The sequence below is a fragment of the Osmia lignaria genome, chromosome 4, assembly GCF_051020975.1.
Source record: "Osmia lignaria lignaria isolate PbOS001 chromosome 4, iyOsmLign1, whole genome shotgun sequence".
In the NCBI taxonomy this organism is placed as follows: domain Eukaryota; kingdom Metazoa; phylum Arthropoda; class Insecta; order Hymenoptera; family Megachilidae; genus Osmia; species Osmia lignaria.
In genome coordinates, this window is record NC_135035.1 from 5,472,209 (window position 1) to 5,499,779 (window position 27,571).

The following is a 27,571-nucleotide window of genomic DNA, read 5'->3' on the forward strand; positions in this document are numbered from 1 at the left end:
AATTATAATCCAATTTCAAGGATTTCAAACATTAATAAAGGAAACTCTATTGAATATTAAAAAGTAATCAAAATTGGTTGATAATTTTGTATAAAAATTAATCAAATTGGAACGTGTTTTTGAAAGTTGCATATGAATTACATAATGCTTGTAAACAATTTTTTAAAAGAAATAGTACAGATAGCAAAAAAAATTGTTTGTAACTATGACCAAAGGTTGGACGGAAGCAATTAATGCTATATTTTTATAAGAAAAATAAGTCAATAAAATACTAATTAAAATTTACTGACGTATTATTTACAAACGTAGAAACTATTTTTAAACATTTTATAACAGAATTTTTTAAATGAAACAATTACATAAGAAACTTATTTGTTTTATTGTCAAAAACAATAATAAATAAAAGCAGTAAATTATGGACTATAATGCAAAAGAAATTATTATATTTCTACATTTTACTTCAAGTATTAGGTGTATAAGTTAATTTTATGCCCTTTCTTTTTTATAATTTAAGATTTATTTTTAAAAAATCATGGCAACTCCAATTATTAAAATAATCTTTATTGTTATCATATTTTCGCGCCACTTTTCAAATACACAAAAGCGCGCGAAAATATCAAAAGTTAATAATTAAGAAAGTGTAATACTAGATGCACCAAATTAATCTGTATACCTAATAAAATCTATTACACTACCAAAGACACATGTAAAGTAATGAAAATCTATTGTAATATCGCGATAATTTATTTCATAAACGTAAAATTTTAAAATCTTTCATTGGTTAATAAATTTTTTATAACTACATTTAAGTCAACTCTAAATTAAATCTGTATCAGAACTAAATCATAACCAAGCAATTATCAGAAATCTACTGTCTTTTATTAACCCTTTGACTGCTATTATGCGTCCATAGTTCGTTTCTTGTATATCTTAATTATAATCGAATGAAAGTTATCAAAGCATGTTACACACCAGATGTTATCATCAGATTATAATGATGCGATAAAACAATTTAAAAAAAAAGAAATAAATTGAGAAATGAAGGGGGAAAATGATAAGTATTATTGACTTAACCCTTTCAATCATGGCGTCCTCATATGAAGACATAATATAAATGGTTGGGGTATCTAAATTTGGTGAATTTTACCGTTTGTAAACGTTGTCCTCATATGCACGCGTTACACCCCCCTTGAGGACCTCCGTGGAGGTATTTTATACGACTGAGAAATTATAATTTAATTCAAAGAATTGTTTAGCAAAGCTTCGCTCTTTTTTTCTTTTTAAGAAAAAATAACTCGTGATCGAAAGGGTTAATTCTTATTTCGTAAACACAGGACATTTAAGCCTAAAGTACTCAGCACTCAAAGGGTTAAAAAAGTTCTATTTGCTGTAATATATGTAAACCGGCTAATACCAATGTAATACATTCTTTTGATTTCATTTCCGGACAAATAGATTCGTCAAAATAGGTATAGCACATATGGATGTTTGGAACTAAGAAGTGGGGAGGGGATAATTTCATAATTCTATTAAAAACCAACATATGTTTTAAAAAAAATTATTTAAGTTCTTAAGTCAAATTGACTCAGTTCGGCAAACTAGTGTTAAAACAGCATTAGAAACTAGTTGTATCATTTACGAATAAATGATTTGAACAGTGGATAAGATTTGATGTTGATTGCAATAAAAGTCTACTATAAAAGAACCGATCAAGCGTGCATACACGAAGATTCACCGTCCAGTTGTTTTCGATTGAAGTAACTGAAAGGTTCGATCATGGCTTCGTTTCGTAGCACGCGTTGAAGAGACCATGGATTCCGAAGGTCAAAGGTGAAAGTGAGCCGAGAGAGGAAAAACAGCTGGCTAGTACGAAGTCAAGAGCGAAGAAGCAACTCGGCGCCAGTTGAATGGAAATTGGCGCTTCACGCACTGATTCTTACGTAACCGAGGCATAGCTGGGACTCTCTTAACTATCCTAATTACCCGGTTGTCCAGCGTGGAAACGATTCAAACGCTAGCCACCGACTTTGCTTGATTGTCAGCTGTCTTCTCCTTGCTCGAGGCGAATTAACCCTTTGGCTACGACTCCGATGGACTCGTAACTTTACCTTTATTCATTGCTTTTCTTTCATACTATATAATTCACGGTGTCTACTTTAATACGAAGTAATGTTATCTAGATATATCTACATTAAGCTTTTCGATACTAAGAGCGGAGTGAAAATTTAAAAATGACAATTAATTATAAAAATTAATTATTGCAAATAAAATTATTGGGAACATACATACAAATTGTAAAAAAGATATTGATGAAATAATAAATATTAATGAAGCTCTGATAACCCTCGGACGGCGGACCATGGAGAGAGCCCAAATTTTAATTTAATTCTGTACTCCATATTATTTTCATTTTCTAAATTTTATACTGTTCTCTTTCGTTAAAAAATTATGTTTAACTTTAGATTAATATCCTTGTATATGTTTTTATAAGTTTGGGTCTAGATTGACCTCACTGCTGCTCGTTAACAAATTCTTTTTTGTACGTCTAATAAGTAAACAAATATTTTGCCAATCAATCATTATGATTTAAATCAATATTTTATTATTTGTTTTTCAACTTTTCAGAATCCTAATAAATCTTTTAGCAAATCAATATCGTTCTACCGTCACTTTTGAATGTTCGGTAAAGAATGTTTTTTTAAAATGATTGATACACTGATATCAGTGAATCGATCATGATCGTCCGTACAAGAAAGGAATCATAAGATTCGTTGCAAAAATAAATAGCACATGATCTCTTGTTAACCTTATTGTTTGAATTTGCAGTATGCTACTTTTCGTAACGATAAATTGACCTCTACGACAGGACTTAATACACATAATGCCTGATGTTCTTCAATTGCTCGTATGCCGGCATGCTATGATATCGTGACATCGCGGATGTCACGTGGACAAAATAGAAGAATACGATGTCGTTGTGATTAGAATGTTGCAGCCAAATATTCTGCTAAACTATTAATGTTTATGTTGTTATTGTTAATAATATGCTTGAATCGTTGTGTATAATTAAACGATTTATATGCGCCGAAAACATTAAAATAAACTAAAAATCAACTTCTCCAATTCAAATTTAAATTCTATTTCGCTCCAATAATAGAAATATAACATCAGTAGGAAAATTCAGAATTTACTTTTGTTTATTTAGTAATTTATAAAGAAAAAAAGCAATTACTGTTAAATAAAAAGAGTTAATATTTAACTTGCCTTTTTGTAGACAACTTTTAATTTCAAATTTTGGTAATTAGTCTAAGTTTTCTTTGTTAATTCTTTTAAAAATAAATTAATACTTGTTTGAACTGGTTAAGTACAACCTAAAATGGCCAATTTTAATTTCTTAAAAACTCGGATATTATTATACAACAAACAATTAATATTAACTGAGTAAAAAAAAAAACAATAATACTAAAAGTATATAAAAATTTCCATTGTTTATAAGGAAATTTTCTTTATTATTATTTTATAAATGATAACTAATTTTTGTGAACACTCATCACTTGTTATTTTTCATGCAACGGATAGATACTGTGATAACACTGTGTATTATTACAGCAAATAGCACCATTGAAGGATTATCAGTAAATTAATAACAATAATTATTCATCGGTATTTCTTATCACTTCAGCAGTTGTTTTCCAGAAAACTTACAACTAATAAATATGTATTTATAAATTTTCATTCTAATGATATGTACATCTGTCTTATATCACTTTGTATACACATTGAATAATCGACTTAAATTTATTAATAAGAAATCCATGTCAGAAAATTACTAAAATAGCTTATCACTATCTAAAGGTGAGCGATTTCATAATAAAAATAAGGTTAGGTTTATTATTATTATATTATTATTTAACCAAGTATAGTCAGCCAAAAACACAATATAGCTAAATAAGTAATAAAATAACATTGCCTGCACTCAAATATCTATACTCGTCAATGGTATTAAAAAGTAAAAAAATGGATCTCAAATCCATGAACTAAGGCCTTCTTTAACATCTAAAAATTAATAGTAAAAATTGTAATCCATCTGATGTTCCTTTTATTGATAAAAAAAAATTTAATATTTTTTCATTATATAATAAATTCCCTAATATTTACAAATTATAAATATCAATTTCTTCAAAATAAAAATTTTGAGAATTATCATTATTTATGTATCATTTAAAACTTTAATATATATTAGTATAAACTCAAAGATTTATTTTCCATAATGCATGGTAACTCTCGAGCACTAGAACGAATGGTAGAATCTCTTTTCCCTACGCTATCCCTAAGGAAGCCTCCATACTCGGTTCTGTACGTATCAGACGAAATGAATATAAAATGGTCATTTATATCGTACGGAGTGAAGAAACACCCCTAAATAGATATACAATGTTTATCATTAATATAAAGTTACTATTTTATACTTTCCTTTGTTTTCCACTGTATGACTCATCGTCAAATAATAATCTAGGTCACTAAACCCCAAAAACAATAAATAAATTGAAAAAAATATTAATCATATTTAAAAAATTCATCGAGTCTAACTGTGATAGGCATGAAGTTGAAATTTATCGAAGAATTAGTTCGCGATCGATCTTAGGAACTCGTGAGTCGCGGTCGGCATACGTTGAAGAGGATTTTCAAGGCACGACTTGCTCGAGCGGACAAAAGAAGCAGGCACAAGGAGAGGCAACGAACGTTTCGCTTTCCGACGCAGAAGAGCGTGTCACCCCTTTCGAGACTTGGTGCGCTGGTTTTTCCCTTTGTTGACGTGACCACCGTGCGTGCGTGAGCGCGGGACGAGAGTGATTGTAAAACGCGATGACTAAGTGCAACGTATGATTCAGTGTCTTGATAGCGAGTGGAAAAGATGGCGACACGACGTGTAAAAACCGGGCTCCAACTTTCAGATTCGATTCACTGCACTTGCCTCGTTTACCAGCTTCTCTTTCTTTGCTTCCTGAAACCGTGTCCAATGACACTTTTTACCGTGCCACCTTCTCGATATTTCCTTCCATCGCATCGCGAGAGAGCCGATCAAGACGAATGCAATTTCGGGATACGTATCCTTAACCAGAGGAGAAGCAGAACGAACGGAGAGCCAGTTTTATATGCAAATAAAAGTATGCCATTCGAGAATCCAAGGTTCTTATTGGAAAACAGCGAAACGAACGTTAATAACTGAATAAATATGAAGCATGACACGGCGTTTATTCATTCTCAACCAGTCCCGCGTTTCAAGTATTCAATTTATTTTCTCAGCTGATCTAGTTAACGTACACCCACACCTCTATCTATACGTTAGGATTGGCATAAATATTTTGCATCGCATTGATATTAATATAAACATTGATTTTTGTCTTTAAAATTATTTTGTTTGAATTAGCTACAGTCTTAAAACTTTTGAGATTACATTCTTCGGTTGGACTTTAATTTGTAACACACAAAATTATTTATTTTTTATATTTTGATATTAAAAATACAAACTTTAACTTTAGGAATTCACCTGTTCAGAAGTTATGCATGTGTAAAAAATAAAGCCTTTAGCGTATTTGCGAGGTTAGGTTGACGCCATATTGACTTCTGTTTATAATCTGATTCAGGGGCGGCGCGAGGCAGGTTCAGCGCGTTCGCCGGAAGCCGGCCTTGCGTTTAGAAAGGCCCCGCGCGGTCTACGAAAACTCGCGGTTGAAACCAATAAAAAATTTTCTTCGATCATCCATAATCCAGGACCGGTTTACATCTCTGGCTATTCTTTGAATAGAAAGCGAAGTAGCAAACTCAATCAATTTTGATGACGTAATCAAAGATTTTGCGGCGAAAAAAGCGAGAAAAATTATGTAACATTCATCTTACAAAAAATATATGTAACATCCTTTGTAATTATAATAAATAATTCCTTATTGTGAGATTTAAGTATAGGGTTTGAATGTATATTTTGGCCCCGCAAAAGGTCACGCCAGCCCTGATCTGATTGGTCCGCGGTTACCCGCCAAACTGAACGCTATGTATACTTACGTCCATGGATCGAATTATGGATAGCAGCTAATATGGCGTCAAACTAACCTCAAAACTATACTAAATACGCTTAGCTTTGCATATACACAACTTTTGAACTGATGGATTTCTAAAATTAAAACTTGGATTTTTGAATTTTTCCTGTCGAATACTACTAAAATATATATAAAAAAGTTAATAATATTGTGAGCTCCGAAGCAAAGTTCAGCTGAAATGATATATTCAAATAAAGGAAAATTGAAAGAAGAAATTCCGAAGTACACTTCTGTATGAGAAGAAACAACGTATCGCATTCAGTATTTGTTTTACACTCACATACGAATACCATTGTTTGCTTTATCAGAATCAACCTCCTGTAACGTTTCACTGCTGGTAGAAAGTTAAACAGTTTTCACAACCTACGCGTTGCCCACTCACGGTTCCACGAACGTATTGTTTGAAACTTTTCCTTCTCGTTTCCCCTGCTTTTCCATACTAATCGAATCTGATCGTAAATCAGGCTGCACATGAGAACGTAACGAATAAAAAAAAAAAAAGATCAGCTATGCATAAAATGAATTTATCCAGTCAAGGATTATGTTACTTCGAATAACCTGCTTTCGATTTAATAATGAAATCACGGTAACAAGGTTCACAGTCAGCGAATAGAGATCTGCTCTATTGTATTCCGTTTCACAGAAATATTATTTCATCTCGTATAGAAAATGAGAAATCCGAAAGTTCACATCGTTTATGAGATTCGTAAAATTAAGTAACGCAAACGTTCACATATGTGACGATAAACTTGTTTTTTTCGTTAGAAATGAAACTTTGTTTTTATCTATAGACAATTAGAAACACGAGAAAAGTAAAAACTTTCAACTATCTCACGCTTTGTTTATTAGTTTTATGAAAAAGGCCTAGAATCACGTGTTGAAAATTCGCTGTAACATATTGCAAGCACGTATGTTTATTATTCATTTACGTGGAAGAAAAAAAATGATGTAGTTTCATGGACGTTAAACATATTACAGAGATTGCTATGTTTATCAGTAAGAAATGAAAAAAAAAGGGAGGGGGGAAAAGGTTCGCCTTAGGCGGTTTGAAAAATGATATTTTTCTGATTGTTGAGAAAATTGTAGTACACATTATTCATCGTGTATCGAGGGCAAGTCACGGTTCAGTCGTTTGTTCGTTGCGTACAGACACGATTTACATGGCTACATGCGAGCCGAGCTTAAACCGCTCGGGAAACACGTTAGCCCACAATCAATGTACCATTCAGGCTGCTAACGATAATTCATCAACGAGACAATGCAAAAAGTTTGTCTGTTGCAACGCGCTGTAACGCTAGTTCGTTAGTTGGAGCGGAAACAGAACAGGGATATCAAAATAACGAATTAATTAAAAGGATCAGATATACAGGGTGTATACTGTTCTCCTTGGCTTGATTGCTCTAAGGAACATTTTGAAATATCCGTGAAAAGAGATAAAAACATCTGAGAAATAGTTAGAAGAAATGATTTAAATCTCTACGAAATACATGTGCATGTAAACTGGGGTGTTTATGTCATTTCAAAAAATCTAATATAATTCTAGCATATTTATAAAAATTTCTACTACATTATACGATAGTTGCGTGTGTAAAAAATTTGAAACTTTTATTTATAAAAATTATTGTTTTCAGAGATCTATTGCCTCCAAAAAATTTTCTTATATAAATAACTGCATTACATACTTATTTTCTTTATTCGTTTAGTTTTCCTTTTGAAAATTTCGTTAAGAAATTGAATTGAATTGAATTTTATTTAAATTGGTCATCTTTGATAAATAAAATGAACATTGCTGACCTGGGTATACATGCTTTCATTATTTCAACATGTTTGCTATCACTTATAATAAAATATTTGCATATCTTTATTCATGTAACAGCTTTTTTGTATGCTATTCAATTTACATGTGCAAGGACAGAATAAGATTATAAATAGTGTTTAAATATATAATTGATTTAAATTGTTTACCGAATTATTCTATCGACACTCTCTAATGATATGATTAAGTCATTCATATATTATAAATATTTAAATATACTCGAATAATGACCATTTAAAAATGATATTGGAAACGCAATTATTTTTGTAAGTTGTTTTTAATTTGTTACAATTTATAATTGTATTTTCTATCGAACCTTTAACTTTTGAATGAAATCGAAAAACTACAAATAATCTGCTCTTGTTTCAATATTTTTACATGTTTGCAATTGCAATTATGAGTTACATCATTTTATTCAAGGGAGTTCATAAAATATTATATTATTATTTAATAGTTATTAACAAAATTGTTTTCAAATCTAAAATTTTTAAAAATTAAAAGAAACGCTTTTTAATGGTACAAGTTAAAAAATTTTAAACAGTGTTTTTAATGAAAAATCCTTTGCTGAAAAATTTTGATAACATGATTGTAAATGATGTCAAAAAAATTACACTTTCTCATTGAAAACCAAATCATGTAATATGTGATAAAACCATTCAATTTATTAGTTTTATGGCACGCCTTGAACTTTGTTTTGTAATTTCCATTTCACGAAGCTCATTAAATTTTGCAACAATTAACCAGCAGTAAGCAGTTTCGAAAGATCAAAGGTCAGTTGCTTGTGATTTTTGGGGCAGTCTTATTGCATTGCAAATGCGCGGTAATTGAAAGCAGTCAAGTATATTTCACTTAACAATGCATCTTTTAATATTACCATAGAATTTCAAAATAAAGAATAAAAATTTAGAAGGAACATCAAATAGAATTGTATGTAAGACATAAAAAGTTGGAGAATTCATATTTAAACTATAAACCATTACATATGTTTAAAAATGATTAAAGGAAGTGTCTTTAAAATCATAAAATTAGAAATACTGAATTGCCCAAGTATTATATATTTCAGAAAGTACGTTCGGTTTTTCCCACAGTTCACAATTTGGTGTGCAGATGTTTTATTGTTTTACCTGCTTTTATGATCGCAAGGACAAGAAAATGATAAAATGAGTCGGTTTAAAAGAGAAATGAAATTTTAGTAAATATATGTATTTTTAATTCATCCAACTGATTAGCACTTCTGATTTGTTTACAGAAAAATATTAGTTAGATAAAAATTAGTAAAACAATGATTACGTAAAAAGAGAATATAAATCAAATAAAAAGTCTACAATTGTTTACTCCTAAGGCACAGATTTCCATAAAAATAAAATCCATATTCCTGTTTACGTTAGAAAAGTAATTATTAGAAAAGTAATAAAGAATGAAAATTAATCTATTCAAAATTCAATTATAATTACTAAACTTTAGAAAGAGTTGAATTTTATAATAAATCACAAAGCTCAACGTTACAAAATAATAATAAACTGAATAAATATGTATATAATAAGGAACACTGTAAAATTTAGGAAGTAATATAAAATACATAATTTAATTAAAACTATGGCTCTATCTATGGTCTGCCCTTCGAGAGTTAATGTATTATTATGTCATAGAATTGAAGAATGCATGAATATAAAGCATAAATAAGTATAGAAATTTAAAAAAAGAACACTCTGTATATATATATTTTTATTTTAAAGTCTCTGTAGTATACACATAGAATCGTATTTCTTTGTTTAACTGAAAATGGCAAAAGCTTGATACGAAATACGAGGATTGTATCGCACAAAGCTGACTCGACGATACGAGCGTTATTTCCTCTCTGTTGGAAATTATGTATGCTGTACTAATTGTCTATACCATTGTATTACGTTTTCTACCCGCTATCAAATGTAATTTTATGTAATGGACTCGCATTGTGCCAGAAACTTATGCAATTCGCTAAATAATTGTACATTCATATTGCACAGAAATCATACTGTGCTACTTTGAATTTGAAACCGCAGAATAATTAATATGATGTAATCAGTGGCTTTAATTATTATTAGAGTGCGATAAAAAAATGAATTCTATGGATAACACAACAAATATTAACTGTATGGGATTTTTAATTTATTACTTAACTAGAAAAAGATGCATAGTAGTCAATTATTCAAATTATCCACCAACCATTTAATAAATAAAAACTGAATATATGTTATAATAATTATAATTATGGATACTGCAAATATAAAAAATTAATTAGTATTAATATTTCAATAATATAAAATTGAGAAGTTTTCGAATTGTACAAATGAAACGACTATAACTATAACATAATTACAATTTTCTATAACTGAGTATTAGAATTTAATTTTTAACCATAGTGTTTTATTATTAAATCATAATTTTTTATAATGTATTTTTTAGCATATCCAAAGAATTGTATCATTCTTTTGCTTCCAAGTCACGTACAGCTGTGTTTAAATTGCCAATCTGAATTTAACCAATATGCAAAGATTTACTTGAAAGTTTAACCCGTTCGTTACAGCAAAACTGCCAACCGTTGAACGGTACTCGGTGCCATAAGCGTACATTTTCCGCGCGGACAGTGTCTGGCGGTAAACAGAGTTTATAGTCGCCTACAGTATCTATACAAAGATCGTTTCATAGCAAGCGACCGTAGTTACCTATAATACAGGGTGTCCCTAACAATTTGTTCATTCATTTCAAAATAAAGAACGATTTTAATGGAAAATCGAAAAAGTAATTCATTCAAATTGAATTTTTTTGAAATTCAAATGAAATTTGAATAAAAGATACCCACTTCAAAATATATTTGAAATTAATTTTTCTCTTACACTGTCAAAATTGTTTCAATTTTTTATAAATCATATATTTTATGTTAACATATCCTCGAACGATAGATCGTTAGAACAACAACATTTTGAATTTAATTTTAATCTTTATTGATCGTCATTTTCTAAGCTTTAAATTATTTTTTGGAATGTGCCAAAGTTTTCCATTAATTTTCAAGATTGATCTAACATCTGCCATTCTACGATTAAAATAATAAAAGTATTATTAAAATTAATTATTCCTTATTAATAATATGTATTTGTTATTCTCATTTGTGTTTCGAAATTGTAATAAAAAGAATCATCTTTCATTTCAACAGATAATTTCTTACCTAGCTGTGTCCTATTCATGAATCACAATTTCAAGATCATTTCCAGGTCAATGGAAGGTCATTTGAAGAAAACAATCAAACATAATAAAGAGCTGCGTACTTTCCCACGCAGTTTTAAATATAATAAAACCTATGAGAATCATCGCTTAAATATAAACAATTTTTTATTGCAACAATATTCAATCAGCTATTAATTATGTTCAAATATATTAAAAAAAGAGGGTATAATAGCATGGTGCTGTAATAAAGCAATTTAAAACTTCTTTAATAGCTTGCTATTTACCGGAAGCCTCATGTTCTATATTATGATTATTATTACTGTATTTTTACAATAGGTAAAATAAGTTGAAGAAAAAAAAAATAATCAGCGATCTTTAACAGGCGTAAAAATAGAAAAAATCTTTTCCTTTTTCTCTTCAATAAATGACACTGTTGCTGTGACTAACGTTATTTATGACTTATGCATGTCACGTGTACTCTCGCTTTTTTTTAACTTTCTCAAATAAAATGCCAATATTCTTCAAAAAAAGTCGATGAATAATTAAGGCCATGTTATTCAATAATAAACTATAATTGGATACACCACAAATTAAAAGAATAATAAATACATAATAACCAATTTAAATTATAATATTGAATTCATCATATTTGAAAGTGGTAAGTATAACTTCCATACCATGTAAGTGGTATAAAGAATATTTATAAAAAAAGGCTGCATACTAAAGGGTATAGCAATATTTTGAATTAAAATAAAGTACAAAACATTAGATATTTTAAAATATTAATTGATGAAAGTAATTCACATTATTTTCAGAAAACTGTATTTACAGAAACCATTCTTTATTTTATAAAATATAATTTTAACTAAGCTAGTGTATGGATTGACCTGCTATCTGATATTGCAAATCTGCTATGTAAAATAATATACTATAAAATTCTTGTTTTTAAACATTTGTAACTATAAATTTTGTTTTAAATTTAAATTTGTTTTAAACAATAAAAAATATTGTATTCTAGAAATTTATTTAAAAAAATTATATAATATTGAAAATTTTCAATAGAATATTTTCAATTTTCTAGAATAGAATATTTTTTATTATTTAAACCTGTTTTTCAAAATTATCCTTTCTATCAAGTATGTCTACCTACATTTGTATATTCTACTTCTATAATTATTTGATGAATCACTATATGATCTTGCTTCTTAAACAAAACCACTGTAACCGCAACGAATATTGTACTTCTGCACATAAATATTCGGAAAGCACATTATCATCAGCGGTGCAATTCAGAGACACCTGCGAAACAAGACGAAATAAGAATACACAGGGGACGAGTTGTATGTCGCACACGAATGATACAAACTATCCTTGCAGAACAAAGAGCCACCATATGCGTTCGTGGTACACGAAAATACCAAGTTATGCAGAAGTCGGAGTCGACTCCTCGTGAAATACGGTGCAACGAATGCTGAACAGCATGATTCAGGAGTCGCTGCATGAGCATCAAGACTTTCCTGCGCATAAAGAATCGAACGCGTGTGCGCGCATATATGAACACAATCCCAACAGACGCAGGGTGCTGTTTTCACGCTCCCTTGCGGTTTTTATTCTCCTCCTTAGTTCGTTCTCACCGTCGACGCTTTCGCTCAAGTTTATTGGCTAATGAGAATAGGAGAGACGGTACGCTGGAAAAATTGCATTTCGCGTTGCTGCTATTTTCTCGATGTTACAATATTTAGACGTAACGTATCCTACTAATCGCGTTCATCTAGGCGATCAAAGATATACAAATACGTTGATGAGCACTTGCGATTACGTTATTGTATTCCGCTTCGAGTACCAAGCCGCTTCACCTTCAGAATTTAATTACTAAAATTAAATAAAGCATATAAGGTCCTCTAGATTCATTAAACAAAATATAAAACATGATATAATAGGTATTTTTAAAAATTCCAAAAATATTATTTGGAACACAGTGACTTTTTATCATTTTAAAACTTCCATTTCATGGAACGAGTACTTGAAAACGCTTTAAAGGGGCTACTACGGGAGGCTAAGAAAATCCATCTGTGCGAAGGAACCACATGTGCCTGTCCTGCGTGTTTGTAAAAACCATGCGGTTCTGTACACATGGGTGAACAAAAAGGGTGCGCGCCATGTTTCCAAGCTGCCTTCGCATTTTCTTTCTTTTCATTTCCACGACTTTTTATTCCTTCGACCCGTCCGCTTTTTCCTCGTTACCCTTCCTGCCATTTTTCATAGAAAAAAAGGCGAGAGTACGCGGGAGAGCAAGAAAGAGATAGACAACCAGATGTCTCGATTCTATTTTCAGTTTTCAAACCGTTTCTTTCGTTCTTAAGCATCATTAACTGGAACTTTCGAATTATCGGATAACCGTTGCCGTTTAAGAAGTGAAAAATAATTTTGTGAATTTCGAAGTATTGTAGGCGTCGAGTCAGCAAGAAACGAGCAGCGCTCGGCAAAATATTTTGTGCAAACGTTGGTAACAAGAGATGTGCAACACTGTAAGCGGTTTCAATTCGTTCCCAAGGTTCTCCTTGAACTAACGTACGATGTTATTCAAGCGTATGCGTTGCAGTTGCAAAAAAAATTAATGACAATTAACTTCCGGTCGCAATTCTATTAGCGTATAGGTTAGGTTATGTAGTAGCGAATGCGTTGGTTTTTCTAAGGAAAATGGTGATGGAGGGGAAAGGGGTATCACTACTCGCGCGTAAACGTTTATTTGGGGAAATATTATTTAATATTTATTTTGTTATTAATATTTTACGAAACTGGGTATTTTGGAATCTAAAATTTGGATTCTAGAACTTTGAAACTTGGAATTTTTGAATTTCAAGTCCTAAAATTTAAATCTTGGAATTCTTTAATTTATACTTAAAAATTTTGAAATTTGAATCGTGAAATTTCGAAACCTATATTTAGAAGTTACAAATTTTGAATTTTGAGATCTTAAAATTTAAATTTGGAAATTTAACCTTTAAATTTAGAAATTCAGAAACTCGAAATTATAAAATTAAAACGTTTAACCTCGGACCTTAACATTTGAATGTTATGATTTAAAAATTTGAATTTCAAAATTTTTTTTATTTCTTACTGAATAACAGATTAACTGAATAACAGCCTTTTAACCTTTCTAAAAAATATCTTTTAATTTTTCCCTGCACCAACAACACGACTTCCATACAACGGACGAGCTTATAATATACCTTGAATCGGTAGAAATTCATAACAATTTATATGCGCAAATGCATCGTCATCTCGAGGGGGAACGGTAGCCAAAAGGGAGTAAACAACGCAGTTTGCGTGAGGGAATATCTTATCGATTGCTCGTTAACAAGGTTACGGATTCTCGCAGACCATTTTTGTTCATGTAAACCTGTGCCTAATGAATTCCATAATGGGGATAATACACGTATCTCTCTATTGTATCATAAACGCCATAATTGCAGATTTACGTCAACAAAGAGAAAGTAAAACATTTTGCCTCGTTCTAACTAACGCTACGGAAACATTGTCCCCTCTGCTATCGCTGCATTAAAAATTACTGAATGACTAAGGCAGGTACAGTTAATGGAGACAACAGTGACATAATGAATCGTCAATAAATTTATATACGACAATATTACCATTTGCTAATCATTAAAAATATATTTTAATAATTTTACAATAAAATTTATCTGACGAATATTTTTTAATAACTATAACGATACAAGTGCTTACTAAGCTACTAGTGATTCATACTTCCTGTTTTCTGCCTTTACCAAAGTTCAAATAATTTATAAATAGCAAGGTTGGAGAGAAAGAAAGAAGGGAAAAGGGGGAGAGAGAGATAAAGCAACATCCGGTACGTGATCTGTCCTCCTTAGCATTCAAAGAAGTCTTTTTTTTACCAAGAAAGGCTGGCTACGAGAAATAACTAACGAAACATGTCGATGCACATGAACGATAATGAAAATACTAGCGATTACTTTCGATGTCATTTTACCTAACTCCACAAGGGAACGGTACGCGTGATTTATTGCGAAAGTAAAAAAAAAAAGCTACTTAACAACCTAAATAACCATAATAAGGTAAAGTAACTTGGGTAACAATCGGCCTATACCAAGAGATAGATTGCACCTAGAAATCCATAACACGTTGTTGAAAAGAATAAAAAAGAAGCTTTACTTAACACACCTAACGCGTTCAACCAAGCAGAAAGTAGTATTTCAGCAAACATAGTTAATACTATACACCTTAATAGTCGGATCGACGGAAAATAGAAATAAAATATCAAATTGCTAATAGAAATGAAAATTTCATTTCTAGTTTTAGAAAATTTCAAGTTCATAACACGATTCGATTTTTTCTACCATGATTTTTCTTTCGATGACCTATTTTTTTACCTGGCCGTTACGTACAACCAACCAGCCAACCAACTTTCACACGTATTTTCGTTTTTATAAATCACGGTCACTCTAGCGTGCCAGTTTTCCTTTCGTTGTTAAAGAATATAATTAATCGTTCGTTGGAAAGAAGCAAAAAAAAAAAAAGAATAACAAGTCGTTAACAATGAATTCATTATTCCGGTCAGGCAGCGGAACACAACACAATATCTCATTCGAAATAACTATCCGATGCACGCGGAATACTTATGCATTCGCGCCTAATCACTATTCTTACCTTTCTTTAGAAGGCTTGTGTTTTAGTAATGCAACGCCTGCACGCTCGACAGGCACACCTTTCTTCGAGACTCTCGATTCGATTGCACCGCGATGCATCGACTTTATTCAGAATATACTGTAGAAAACCTAACTAACTCTTCCGGTCACATGATGTTTTGTCCAATGTATAATCACTTATTAACACGATTCACCCGATGGGCGTAACTGGGTAAGGGGCAGAGTGACCACTTCATTATTCTAAAATTCCAAAATTCTAACGTTCAAAAATTGCAAAGTTCCAAAACTGAAATTCCAAAATTCTATAACTACAAAATTCCAATGTTACAAAACTCAAAAATTCCAAAATTCTATAACTACAAAATTCCAATGTTACAAAACTCAAAAATTCCAAAATTCTATAACTACAAAATTCCAATGTTACAAAACTCAAAAAAATTCCAATGTTCCAAAATTCTAAAATTGCAATGTTCCAGAACTCTAAAATTCCAATGTTCCAAAACTCAAAAATTCCAATGTTCCAAAACTCAAAAATTCCAATGTTCTAAAATTCAAAAATTCCAATGTTCTGAAATTCTAAAATTTCAAAATTCTATAACTACAAAATTCCAATATTCTAAAACTCTAAAACTGCAAAATTGTAATGTTTCAAAACTCTAAAATTTCAAGATTTCAAAGATCAAAAATTCAAAAATCCCAAAACTTCAAAATTTCAAAATTCCAAAACTAGAGTAAACTTGAAATTTGAAAATTAACTATTCCTATTTTCAACAATTAGTTCGCATGGAACACTAATGAGCAAAGGAATAATTTAGCGTATCTAATAAATGACCAATGTAAACACGTTTTCAACAACCGACAATCACTGATTAATAGTCATTTCGATCAACTCCAAATAAATGATTTCACGAGTTATGAGCACATAAGAAAAAGCACTTTCAATAGTTAAAAATCCATTATCCGTATAATTAACTAAAATTTGATAATTACTGTTGTATTATAAAAACATCATTACATTTGCACTGCTTTCTAAAGCTATAAAACATTCCATCACGCTGAAGCATTTCTATACGATCTTAAATTGATTTGCGACACTACTTATACCGTTCATTAATACTATTCTTTTAAAAGGCGTCTCGAAATCTCATAATCATCTTGTTTACGGACCATTCATGAAAGAAAGAAAAAACTTGGCCTAAATCTTCCGGTGGACCGACGGCGTGGAAAATTGAGCATTTTTAATTGGAAAGGTGGATGGTCGAGTACATCAAGCGTGAAAGTGAAACTGAAGAGCGTCAAAAGTAAGCAAGCAAACAAACGAGTGAAAGAGAGAGACGAAGCAAGAAAAATATTTCATGGCACTCTCGCTTTTTCACGTGTGAAATGTGCTTTAATCCCCTCGACTTTAATTACTTTCATAGCTTATTTCAGTGGATCTGGAATCAGTTAGAGAAAATTTGAACGAAACGATGGTGCTTTCTATTTTCATTTTCATATTAAAATATATTTATAATTAAAAATCACGCCGTTATAAAAAAATCTAATTCAGAATATAAGGTAACATCAGACCCCAGAAAACGAAGTAAAAAAATATGGGACTATTGTGGAAACTTTGTAACTTTATAACTTAAAAAAAAGCACCATATTTTTTAACCCTTTCCTTACTACCGTCACCAAAAGCAAAGCGTTTATGTTTCAAAATAACAAGCATAGAATGTAAGCACCTATATCAACAAACTTCTCGTTACAAATAAACTTTTATTTACGTTCAAATACTAAGTTAAATAATTTAGTATAAAAATGTGCAAGTACAGTTCCCGGCAGAGGCAACTACAGCGAAGGGTTTAAACCAAACCTGCACCTTAATGAGATGCGTTCCTCAAGTCAACGAACAGGGTCAAGTAATTTACGATGGGATGCCAACTGTGCCGTAAAATCAACAATTTTAGGGACAATGTGAACGCAAGGCTTGATTCTTCTCGCCCCGGCATGCTCATTAAACCATAACAATATTAATTGCGTTATCATAAATCCAGTCCCACAGTGTTGCCGTTTTGAGGCACTTTAGCGTTAAATTAAAAAATAAAAATTGCAAATATAAAATATAAGTTGGTCAGTTACACTGGACATAGAATTGCAAAGGATTAAAGCAAGCATGGGAATTGTGAACGGTGCATAAGGAGCAAGGTGTATGGTGGTGGTACCCTCCTCCTTCTCCGCCTTCCGAGGCTTTTGTGTATCCAGTTTCTTTTCAGGAATATGGGAACATTTTTTGAACGACTCGTCCAAGACTTTTTGCATGGAACAACCCCAATAGGGATGGTAAACGAATCTGCGTCTGATAAAAGAATAAAAAGAGGATTCCATCTGCTTCAGCAACACGCCAAACCAGCTTTTTTAACGGATTTTTCTTACATATATTACAAAATATTCTATGCCACTTTACAAAGAGACATTTTGCAAATAATTATAAGAACTAATAAGGTGAATGACCCCAAGGTGATCAGATTCACAGCTACGCGATTCGAATCGTTTTTTTATGTACAATCACGTTAAATGAAACCATTTTCTTTTTTTTCCAGAAATATAGGAACGTAGCTTTGAAGGAGGAAAGAATACGTCTGAAGACCCCGAAGTGTAATTGGTGAATCCTCTCTGATAAACGAGCAAAAAAAGATATGTGCACCTGGTAAATAGATGGCTAAGAAGCCAATCAGTGTAAGTCAGTTACGCGTATAAAAGGTAGCAGCTTGAAATTTCAAGTGGTCGTGTGAACGAATTGCTGGCAGAGTTTCAAGAGTGTTCCTGACCAGTATAGAAACTAGCCACCAGACTGTCATAAAAAAACAATGGAAAAAACAATGGAATTCATTGAAACTGCAGCGGCATAATTTATTTCACGAATACTTTCTAAAAATAAAAACGATGGAGCATAAAACAGTACATGCTAAAGCTGCACAAAAATGCGTTGCATGCCTCTAAAGCCGCCTAGCGGGTTGCAGTCCCGGAATGCATTTGCATAGATAGTTCACAGCCATCTTAAACAGTAACTCAATGTGATAACCTTTTAATAAAATTTATTTTCACATTCTCACGGCAGCGCGAATGCATATTACCCAGGGAAATTATTCTGATACCGATTATTTCAAGGTAACTACACACCATGCGTTCTTGTCCTTACAAGTATACCCAGGAGCCAGCCATAGGGAGTTCGGGAAAATTCTCAGTAAGCCAAAATTCTATAACTCCAAAATTCCAATGTTCCAAAACTCCAAAATTTCAATGTTACAAAATTCTATAACTACAAAATTCCAATGTTCCAAAACTCCAAAATCTCAATGTTCCATAACTCTAAAATTTGAAAATTTTATAACTACAAAATTCCAATGTTCCAAAACTCTAAAATTTGAAAATTCTATAACTACAAAATTCCAATGTTCCAAAGTTCTAAAATTTCAAAATTTCCAAAAGTCCCAAGGGAATTTGGGACTAATTAATTGAAATTAGGGCCCGTATTCTACAAGAGCGCCCATCGTGTCACTAATCTCCCGATAAAAATTTAAGTCCCGGTTCCCCTGGGCATGCAGCTAATGCGAATTATTCTTTAAGAGGGAGCGACAGAAAAATCTTTATTGCAATCACAGGAAAATAATATGTGTTTGCCTGTTCTGTATGTTGCCATTAGGGTGATGGAGTTTTGAGATAGAAGAAAAAGTGAGAAATAGGAGAACTAAATAAAAAAAGTGGATAATATGCTACAATTAAGATAATTAATTAGTAAGGTGCAAGGACCTAGTACTTAAGGGTGCTCGAGGAAGCAGTTATACCTGGGAAGAGGTGCAAGACCGTTTCGCCATGCCTGGACGCTTCGACATCAGCCGGATGGTTAATCCCCGGAAAATTCTATTTTAAAAACTCTTTCAGCCATGCAGATTCCATGCAGAAGTCGACGAATGGGTCGAAAGCTTCTAGAGACTATACAAAACCATTCACCGTCTTTGGCCATGTCTATTCCCTGCAGCGGACACTCCAGGATATTACCCAGGGAAAAAGAGACGAAACTAATCCGAAGCCGGTCACCCGAGGGCGGATACAACTCCACTACCTCGTCTCTGAGACACACATAAATTACTCAGGGAAATATTGTGCAAATTCATGTCCAGAACCATCTCCGTGTAAAAGCGGTTGCTTTTTTTCATGCATAAAAAGCGAAATGCACGAACATCGAAGTCCCTTCCCATTCACCTTATGGCTCTTTTATGCGACAAGTTCCTTTTCAGGAATATAAGTAGCAGGTACAACCGATGTCCCTTATTCTTTATATCATTTTAATCTAAGAATAACGAAAAAGTTTAAAGCTTTGTAATTATTATTATAACCTAATAGAAATAACAGGGTGGACAAAGTTTGCAGGCAGTTTCGCTTGAAAAGGAAAGCAAAGTACAGGAACAACGCTCGAGCCTGTTCCGGTCTACAGAGTTTTACGTAGGACCAGTTTCTTTTCAGAAATATGGGAAATTCGGGGCAACGTAAAAGAGGCAGCGCACACAGCAAATAGCACAATGACTACATTACAGCACTGACTTGGTACTCGAGTCCACATAGAAACCGGGCACAAAGAATGGTTTCTCTCCTTCTTTCATCTCTGCTGTGTATCTCCCTTTCGTTTCTCCTTTCGCGTTCATTCGCACGTTTCAATTTCTATTTACTATCACACAGACGCACCGGCACGCACACTCGCTTGCTTTCCCACTCTTCTAATTTCTATTTTTCCATTTCTAACCATCCATATCCAGTATTGCCTCCTCCCTTGACCGCCCCGCTAGATTCGCTGGCTCGTTTATCTTCGTCTCTCGTTCTAAGCTTCTCTCCGTTTAGCCCATGCTCATTCTTCCACTTCCCTGTGCCGTTCAGTCCGTCCTTCTCTCGCCAGCAAAGCTGGCGCGCAGATGTCTCGCTCTTTCTTTCCGTCGTAAATCCGAAGCAACAGGTTCCTACACGCTGCTTGCGGCTTGCATTTACCGAGCCGCTTTTTGTTGCTGCTGCCGTCGGTGTGTGTTCGACACGTTGCACGCTCAGGGCGAGGTTTCCACTTTCAGAAAAATCCAGACCGAACGATTCTACAGGAAGGGAGAGACCCGATGCTTCCTTCGACGTGTCCTGATCACCGGGCTCGGACCAGCCTTCTCAAACAACCTGTCTTCCCTCGCTATCCTTTCGCGTTAAATAATTTACGTCGCCGCGACGAGCGCTGTCGTCGCCCCATGCCGTGTCCACCGTTCTTTCTCAACATCTTTACGTTTTATACTTTATGCTTCCGTCTATTTACTCGCCGGACACTTATTACGAGGCATGAATAAATTTCGGTTTAGCAGATGAGGGAAAATAGGGACAACGGTTCGTCGTAGTGCGAGAAAAATATTACATTATCTAATATTCTATCGATATATTGGCTATATAAATACTGTTATTTGCGAGCCGTTGTAAATACTCGTACAGCACCGAGCATCCTAGACTTTTCTAGAGAAAATGGCAGTAGAGGGAAAGAAGGTTTATTCGGAAAAATTTCAATATAAATAACGCCTCTTTATGAATGAATACCTTGACTATTATTATATTTCAGATTTAACTATGTATGAATAATTAATTTTCATATTTTTAATTTAAACCTAACCCTCTGCTGACAATAGTTTTTGCCAACAAGGCCGACATTATGAATTTTTATTCCCGGGCTTAATTTTTATTGTTCCAGTCTGTACAAAAATCTACAAAAATTCTTCTAATTTAATATACAATTATTAGTTCCACGAAATGCTTAACCAATTTTTAAATTATAAAAATTCGAAGGCAAGTTTCGCCTGGCCCTATATGACCCATAATGCCGTGGAAGGACTTAATTATGAAATTTAATGCTCATTCAAATACTAAGTTTACAAAATCAGTGTTGCAAGAATTACGAAAGGTACAGAAAATTGTTAAGTGTTTATAGAAATACCAAGCAGGGCAACAGAGTCAGGAAGTCAGGAGAGACAGTAAAATTTATAACCAGAGAGAAAGAAGTAGCCAGAGATTATTTCCTGGAAGTAGATAAACCGAAATGGTTTGGTGCACGAGAAGAGCGTATACAACAAACGTTCCGGAGGAAAGGAAATATTTATCTAAATACCAAAGTCCAAATTTTCGAGTGGCGCTTTTGATGGCCATCGACCACGAAAGTCGAAAGGCTCTCTCGATCGAACGAGTTTCGAAATCGTCGAAGAGAAATTGCCGAGGAAAGTTACGAGCTGGTGTAGCTGAAAAGGAAAGAAAGGAAAAAAAAAAGTCACAATAAAACTCGAACGTCGCACCATTTGCCGCACGAGGCCCGTAAACAATGACGATCGGCTCGGTGTCGCAGTTCTTTTCGTCGCCACGGAATAAATTCGGAGACACGTTTTCCCTTTTAAATTCGAATTTGCTGCTTTGCCTATCTGCGCTCGGTAATTCGAAGCAACAGGCCGCCCTATCCGGGCCAATCGTGACCGAAGTAAGCTAATTAAACTTCAGACCTGAATGAATGCTTGATTCACTGAGAACGAACTTTATAGAACGATCAAAGTATTTTTATACTAGCGAACGTGATTCTGCACACGCCCACGCGTTTCTTGTTCTTTTGGCTCGGTCAATTAACCACGTTTTCAGTTCAATGAATTATCGATATTGTACTTTAATAAATATTTCACTCATTTTTCTTTGGAAATCTATATAAATAAAAATTAAATGCTGTTCGTTGGTAAGCGCGTCACTTGAGAACGGCTGGACCGATTTGGCTAATTTTTTTTTAAATGTTCGTAATAGTCCAAATAAGGTTTTTAGGGAAAGAAAAATTGGAAAAGTTGCCCGGAAAAATGGAAAATTCGGGAAAAAATAAAAATGTTTTTTTCTACGGCTGGACCGATTTGACTAATTTTTTTTTTATGTTCGTAATAGTCCAAATAAGGTTTTTAGGGAAAGAAAAATTGGAAACGTTGCCCGGAAAAATGGAAAATTCGAGAAAAAATGAAATTGCCTTTTTCTATGAGATTTTTGTATGAACTAAAGACCATAACTCACGATTCGAACGATGGATATGCGTAATTCTTTTTTTTCTCATTTTTACTTCTTTTACACATTTCCAATAGCTTTTCACAAATTCACAAAACGATCACAAATTTATTGAAATTTAGACAGGACGTCTGCCGGGTCAGCTAGTTATATATAAAAATTGTTATTAAAATTTTATTATTTCATAAATAACAAGTCATGGTGCTCAGTATTGTCAATGCATTTTCTAATGGCAAATAATTCTATTTCCACCGCAGAGCAATTTTTAATTCGTTATGCAAGAAATCTATCGTAACAGTAGGATGTTATTGCTCTCCAAACCGCGAGAAAAATGAATGATTATACAGTGGAAAGATAACTACGGTCCTGAAACCGTACCGATTGGAAGTCACGCCATACGTGCGTATATTTATGGAATAATTATTATTCGAGAGGAAAACGCAACACACCTGTGTAACTATACGAATTCTTATCGTCGAAATGGTATAATAATGCATACAGAGGAAAGGTGGACGCAAATGAAATTATCTCCCTGCTTTCTCGTAATGCGTATAACGTATAGCATTTGTATTCAAATTAGAAAATATCACCAGATGTGATACAATTTCGTTTCGATATTACTTCAGAGAAGTCTTTGATTTACACGAATATGTAGGAGGACGAACGGTTCCGTAATGTTTGTAAAACGCGTTCTAAGAATACGAGCACACGTGAAGCACGATTTATGAAAACTGGTTGGATGAAGATGTAAAATGGAATATTGTGTACGCGAGCACGTTACATCCGTTAAAAAATTTCTGTTAAAATAGACGGTTTAATGATGCTTCAAAAAAGGGATTATGTCAATAATCTTAAATTTTAATATTTTTGAAAATAACTGAAATCATCTACACCAATGTCTATGTGTTTATTTCCATTCTTTATTTATGGAAAATGTTTTTTATTAAATTTGAATTATCACAGTAATTATAATGTTATGTAATTTTACTTTTATAATTAGTTCAGAAATATATTTTCTCTGAAAGTCACAAAATTAATTAAAAATAATACTTTTCAGTAACGTACTTATATTAGCAATATTATTTTATTTAATTTTCGCTTTCATAAAGGGTTTCACCCAGTATGAATTTTTTTATACACAAATATATTTCAATCTTGCCACTAGTATACAATTATAATAGAAGAGTAATGGGTCAAAGTGACCCTTTATCCAACTATCGCGTTATAAAGTATCCTTTTTTCATGAGTTGACTAAGATTTTTATTTTTATCATAAAAAAATTTTTTATAAATTTTAATATATAATTTCTAAATGAAAGGGTCATAAAAGTGAAATTTAGAAAATGAAGGCAATTCAAGCTTTTTCCCTGATCCGCAGTTCACAGGTTAATAAAATACACTTTCAATCTTATCAATTATCCATATCACAAAAGCAGATTTGAAATATGATTTTTTAATTATTCAACAATTACGTATCTTATAGATGGCGTCGCAGAAGAATGTCGAGTTTAGTAAACTGAAACGTATATTGTTTTTGTACCGTCTATAATCGGAAATTTTAGAAGCGAACGACGCACAATGGAAAAACACGAAAGCCGCGTCAGTGCGAATTCGGTTCGCTTCAAACAGGTCATCGCAAGTTCGAGCGAATCGCGGTGAGCGAACAACCATGTTGTCCACACAGAAATAACTGACAATCGATCAACCATACGCGAAATCAGATTGTATATATCACGGTTGAAAGGCCGAATACAAATGGAAGGATTAGCAAAGTTTATCGAACGACAGACGTTTACTGGGACAACAATGAGGACGACCTCTGACGCGAAGGAAAAAATAAAATTCGAATTTGTTTTCATATGAATCCGACGCTGAACCGTGAACTTTCACTCCTATCCGTCTCGATGTGTATACGCGTATAAAGGGAAAAAAAAAGAAATGTGAAGATTTAGAAATCTGAAATATTATTCAGAATAGATATTTTTTTTTTTCTCTCTTTAACTTATCACTCTTATCTAACCTCTTCGAGTTTGCAAAAAAGCTTTGCTCCACTTTCGACCGAAAGTTCTCGAAATAAATTCGAAATCGTTACACTGAGCAGATGCAGAAACGAAGGCGATTTAAAGGAGAAATTTCTTGAGGAGTAAATAAACCTCGAAGAAAGCAACTACCACGCGATCGAAAATAACACTTGGGTCTTGAATCGGTATCTCCCATACTGTTGCGCGCCAAAATAAATCTCACTATAGCCGCTAGCGAGTCTGGTTAGACTACGTTTGTATTTCGAGCAAGTACAATAATTTATTCGTCAAAAGGAACGAGCGTTCGTTACGCGTCTTATAGCCACAGATTCTCTACTATACGCTCTACACCGTACTCTACCAGCTCCATTCCATATTTGTCCGGCAGTGCAATAGACCGTGGCAATCCGAACAGAATACGTACCAACACGGTCGCAGAAATGTTTGCGCCACGGTACCAGCGAGTACCAGCGAATATTACAACCGGCGCGAGAAAATTCAACGCTCCTAACAGTGTTTCTTAGTATCCGCGGTGCCACGTGCTGAACAGCCATCTTTGCACCTATCCTACCGCTTATCGACGAGATTCTCGATTCTTCGAATCGATGGAAAACATGTTCGCGATAAGGTAATCTGTTAATAGAAAACGATCCCTACAGATAACCGGTAATTCATCGGCGAAATACACGTCACGCATCGCCTGATTCATAACAAAGTTCAAAACACTTGAAATATTAGGGGTTCCAGAATATAAGTAATATATGATAACGTCGAACGGTCGAAGAAAGAAATTATGAAGATGTGTATTGAATAAAACAAAGGACGAAACGATCGGTTGACAAGCGAAGAGAAAAAATGTCTTACCTTAAAAAGATGCTCGCTACACTCGAACATAGGGGTGCTCATGACGGCGGTCGACATGTTCCCTCAGTTTCGCACAAAAACACACTGGAGCTAATAGTAAACGTTGCGATCCGGCTGTGCTAGCCTTCCTCTCCTTCGAGACCAAGGCTATGTGCGTGGTACCGCACGAAAGACTGTGAGAAATTTCAAAAAATACCGCGATATATCAACTTCAGTGAACACAAAAACTGCCACTCCGACGATACGCTCTCGTAGATTTACATTGGAAGCACACCCGGTTGATTCTCTGAACGTACGAGATCAACAGAAACGTGGAGTCAGATTCTCGAAATCGAGCAATTCGAATGAACAACCGAAGTGTCTCCTTTAGCGTTGGAACAAGCACGTTGCTCTCTTGCTTTCGGCCTTCTTCCCTGTTCAGCTTGTCACGTGCAGGGTTCACCGTGCTAAACGAAAGACGATTTTCTATATCTGCGTGTGTATACCGGCTGACTGACAGAGTACGTGCGAGAGAAAACTTGGCACTTTTTCGAATCGAAGAATCTTTGTCGCGACACCCGTGGAGAGGGAAACTTGAAAGCTCCCGTCAGCTATTTCCTTTCCGTCTTAAGGAGATCTAGCTCGCTGGGCCTCCGAATGCGAACTGAAGATGCGTGCGTCGGCATGACGGTTCGTGAGACTCGAAAGGCGGCACCGCCGGTTCCGCCAATCAGAGCGCGCGTCGCTGCCGGCCATCCCCACCACGTATGCGCGTCTACTCTTTGAGATTTGGCAACCCCGCCAACTCGTCGGACCAATCGTACAAAACATATTTCGCTCGTTCTCTCGGTACCAGCAACCCTTGGTCCATGGATTTTCGAATCATTCTCTCCCTATTCACTCCGATCTTTCTGATTGGTGGAAATTTAGGGTTTAGGGCTGCTTGCTAACATGGCTGCCTCCCACCCTGTTCAATAAATTACGCAACATCTTTTTCGTGTAACTCTTACAGATAAAATATTAAAAAGTAAAACTGCAAGACGAGTTTTAATCGACGTTTAAAATTGTTTGTTCTTGTTGATCGATTTATCGGCTGAATGTAAAGCTTGTTATTTAAAAGAGGCATTTGTAAAAAAACGTAGTATTATACTGTTATCAGTATGTATACTTACCAGTTATCTCGTATTGAAGAGAATAAAAGATATCGGCACTTTATTTTATGCGTATTTCAAAATTGACAAAAAATAAGTTTGTAGGAACTTTGTACTGATAAAACTAATATCGTTGCCCAGTATGTTCTAACGATAATCGAAACGATCAAATGTTTTAAATCTCAGTACAAATAATACTTGAAATCAAAGTAGCTTCCAACAAAGATGTTGTCACTGTATTATTATTTCCGAGTAAATTTATTCTGAGCATGTCAGAGTAAATTTATTTCCATAATGTAAAATCAAATTTAATACTTTAGATATTTATTAAGAATATTAAATATACTTTCTTAAATGTTTTCTGTTTGTATAAATTGATAACATTAAATACGGTTCTACATATTTTATAATTATGTAAATGGTCTGAGGACGTCGTAAGTATTTCAGTTGCGGTATCCAACGCATTGTGATCCGATAGCCTGAGCGTAGTCGCGCGATAGAATACCGAGAAGAGTCGTATGAATGAAATTGAGCTTTTATTCATGCACGATGTAAGTCGCTGATTGTAAATAACCATCGTCCACGCATTGTTAGCATTTGATTATGCATCGATCTCGATGTGTCGTAACAATATAACATGCCGATTCATGGTAATGCAAAAAAAAAGC

At 33.6% G+C, this 27,571-nt stretch overlaps 1 protein-coding gene across 1 annotated transcript in view; it reads right to left on the reverse strand.

Moving 5' to 3' along the window:
- The window catches only part of Tis11 (Tis11 zinc finger protein), a 43,769-nt gene extending 17,337 nt beyond the window's left edge, over positions 1-26,432 (reverse strand). The window contains exon 1 of the mRNA XM_034322700.2: positions 25,774-26,432. Within this exon, the coding sequence (XP_034178591.2) occupies positions 25,774-25,830 (57 nt within the window). The 5' untranslated portion in view covers positions 25,831-26,432. The remainder of the gene's footprint in view (positions 1-25,773) is intronic.
- Between the last annotated feature and the right edge of the window lie 1,139 nt (positions 26,433-27,571).